Source organism: Fonticula alba, assembly GCF_000388065.1.
Source record: "Fonticula alba strain ATCC 38817 unplaced genomic scaffold supercont2.6, whole genome shotgun sequence".
Classification (NCBI taxonomy): domain Eukaryota; order Rotosphaerida; family Fonticulaceae; genus Fonticula; species Fonticula alba.
Window position 1 is genome coordinate 146,616 of NW_009242976.1, and position 2,013 is coordinate 148,628.

The 2,013-nt window shown below is 64.7% G+C and overlaps 1 protein-coding gene across 1 annotated transcript; it reads right to left on the reverse strand.

Annotated features, from left to right (window-relative positions):
- Nucleotides 1-325: 325 nt before the first annotated feature.
- Nucleotides 326-1,565, reverse strand: H696_03696 (hypothetical protein). Its single transcript, XM_009497559.1, has 4 exons — nt 1,258-1,565; nt 1,057-1,161; nt 928-956; nt 326-844 (listed from the first exon to the last, which is right to left on the reverse strand). The coding sequence occupies exons 1-4, from the start codon at nt 1,444-1,446 to the stop codon at nt 349-351; spliced, it is 819 nt and encodes a 272-aa protein (XP_009495834.1). The 5' UTR covers nt 1,447-1,565; the 3' UTR covers nt 326-348.
- Between the last annotated feature and the right edge of the window lie 448 nt (nt 1,566-2,013).

Genomic DNA, 2,013 nt, shown 5'->3' on the forward strand with positions numbered 1-2,013 from the left:
CGTGTGTCCGTGTGTCCGTGTGCGTGTGCGTGTGTGCGGGTGTGCGGGTGTGCGGGTGTGCGGGGGTGTGCGTGTGTCCGTGTGTGCGTGTGTGCGGGTGTGCGGGGGTGTGCGTGTGTCCGTGTGTCCGTGTGTCCGTGTGTCCGTGTGTCCGTGTGTCCGTGTGTCCGTGTGTCCGTGTGTCCGTGTGCGTGTGCGTGCGTGTGCGTGTGCGTGCGTGTGCGTGTGCGTGTGCGTGTGCGTGTGCGTGTGTGCATGAGAAAGAGAGAAAGTGGAGAGGGAGGGGGATCCGGGGAGCAAACGGAGCAAGAGGCGGATGGTGGGATGGCGTTGGGGGAGATGTCTGTATTAGAAGAGCCCGGCGAAGATGTTGTCAATTTCCGAGGACTTGCTCTTCTTCGGCATTTTGGCCGTGGCCTTGGTCGTGCCACCGGCTGGGGCCACCGCCGATCGAGGGATCTTCTTGGAGGAGGGGACTCGCGCGGTGGGGAGCGTCGTGGCCATCTTGTTGGCAGATGCCACAGGGGGAACAGGGGGCGATGTCCCAGTGCCGGGCTTGCCACTCGAGAAGGGGCATGCCCGCACGCCGGTTCGGTCGGGCCCGGGTGCCGGGGCGCTGGAAAAGGGACACGCCCGAACATTGATCGGAGTGGGGGCGCTGATGAGGGGAGCGGCCGGCTCGGACGCGGAAAGGACATTACTTTGGGGGGCGGGCGGGCGTTCCAGAGCCAACCGCAGCATGCCCAAGATGACCTGGGCGAGAACATGCACGCGCCCGAGACAGGCAAACTCCAGAGCAACCAGGGCGAAGTTGTGCTCAATCGGCATCTCGGAAGAGGCCTTCCTGTAGGACAGCAGCATCATGGTCAGTACCCAAACCAGCAACGGAGGACGGCCGACGTGAGGGAAAAGGAGCCAAGTACGCACATTCCACAATTCTCGATGGCCTCGCAGAACTGCACCCACCGTAGGGGGCCGCGAAGTCCGGCGCGTTAGCTTGTGGCAGGGTGACCGATGAAAAGGGTGGCCGGCCATGGAAGGTGGCTCGGCGCGTACCGACTCAAATTGCTCGATGGCCCTCGACAGGCCCTTTGCAGGGAGGTCGCGATTGAGAATCGTCTCCTGGGCGCGCTCATTAATGTGAAGGAACATCCGCACAACCTGGGCAGATGACGCGGAGGGTGTCAGAATGCAAAGTCACCAAGATCCGCCAGGGAGAAGACCAAAGGCACCCTCCGATGCCTTGCTCGCACGTACCTTCTGCAAAGATCGGTAGTGGGGAAACTTGCTGTGCTGGTAGTTGTTCTTGTAGACCAGGCGCCGGAGGATGGCGCACTCGCCGGACAAAGTCAGCCAGAGCTGCCGCCGGCGCTTGATGCTGTCCTTGGGGGCCGGCATGGGCGGCAGGTCGCCAGCCGGAAAGCCAAACCAACACGCATCAGACATGTGTGCTCGAGAAGGATGGCCCTTTCAAGGCGGAGGGGGGAAAAATGCAATCGGAGAATGGGCGGGAGGGGAGCACACAGCAAGAGGGGGGGGGGAGGAGAGAGGTATGCCAGATCGCGCCCTCGGGACACGCGTGTCCGGGAGATGCCCGGCCAAAAGATCTCGCTTTTCTGCCCGCCCACCGCCTCCGGCCCCGGGCGCGGGGACCGGGGCACTCTGCCGTGCGTGCGAGCCGCCAACGAACCGGCCGCCAGGGCATGTGGCCCGGGCGTGATCCGGGAAGCCAACGCACGCGCGATCGTGTCATGCGTTGTTGCTTCGCATGGCGGGTGGATGCACGCGCGCGCGCGCGCGCGCCCAGAGACCGGGGGGATTGCGCGTCCCGCGCGTCTCCTCCCCCCCCCCCTCCCCGCCCTCACCACGGGCGCACTTTGCCTTGGGGCCCTTTTTCGGCCCGTATGCCGGTTTTTCCGAAGGGACACTTTTCCCACATCGCCCTTCCTCCAGCCCCGTTTTTCTCCCCTCTCAGCGGCCTTCGGAAAGCCCGCCTCGCTTCCCTCCCCCCCC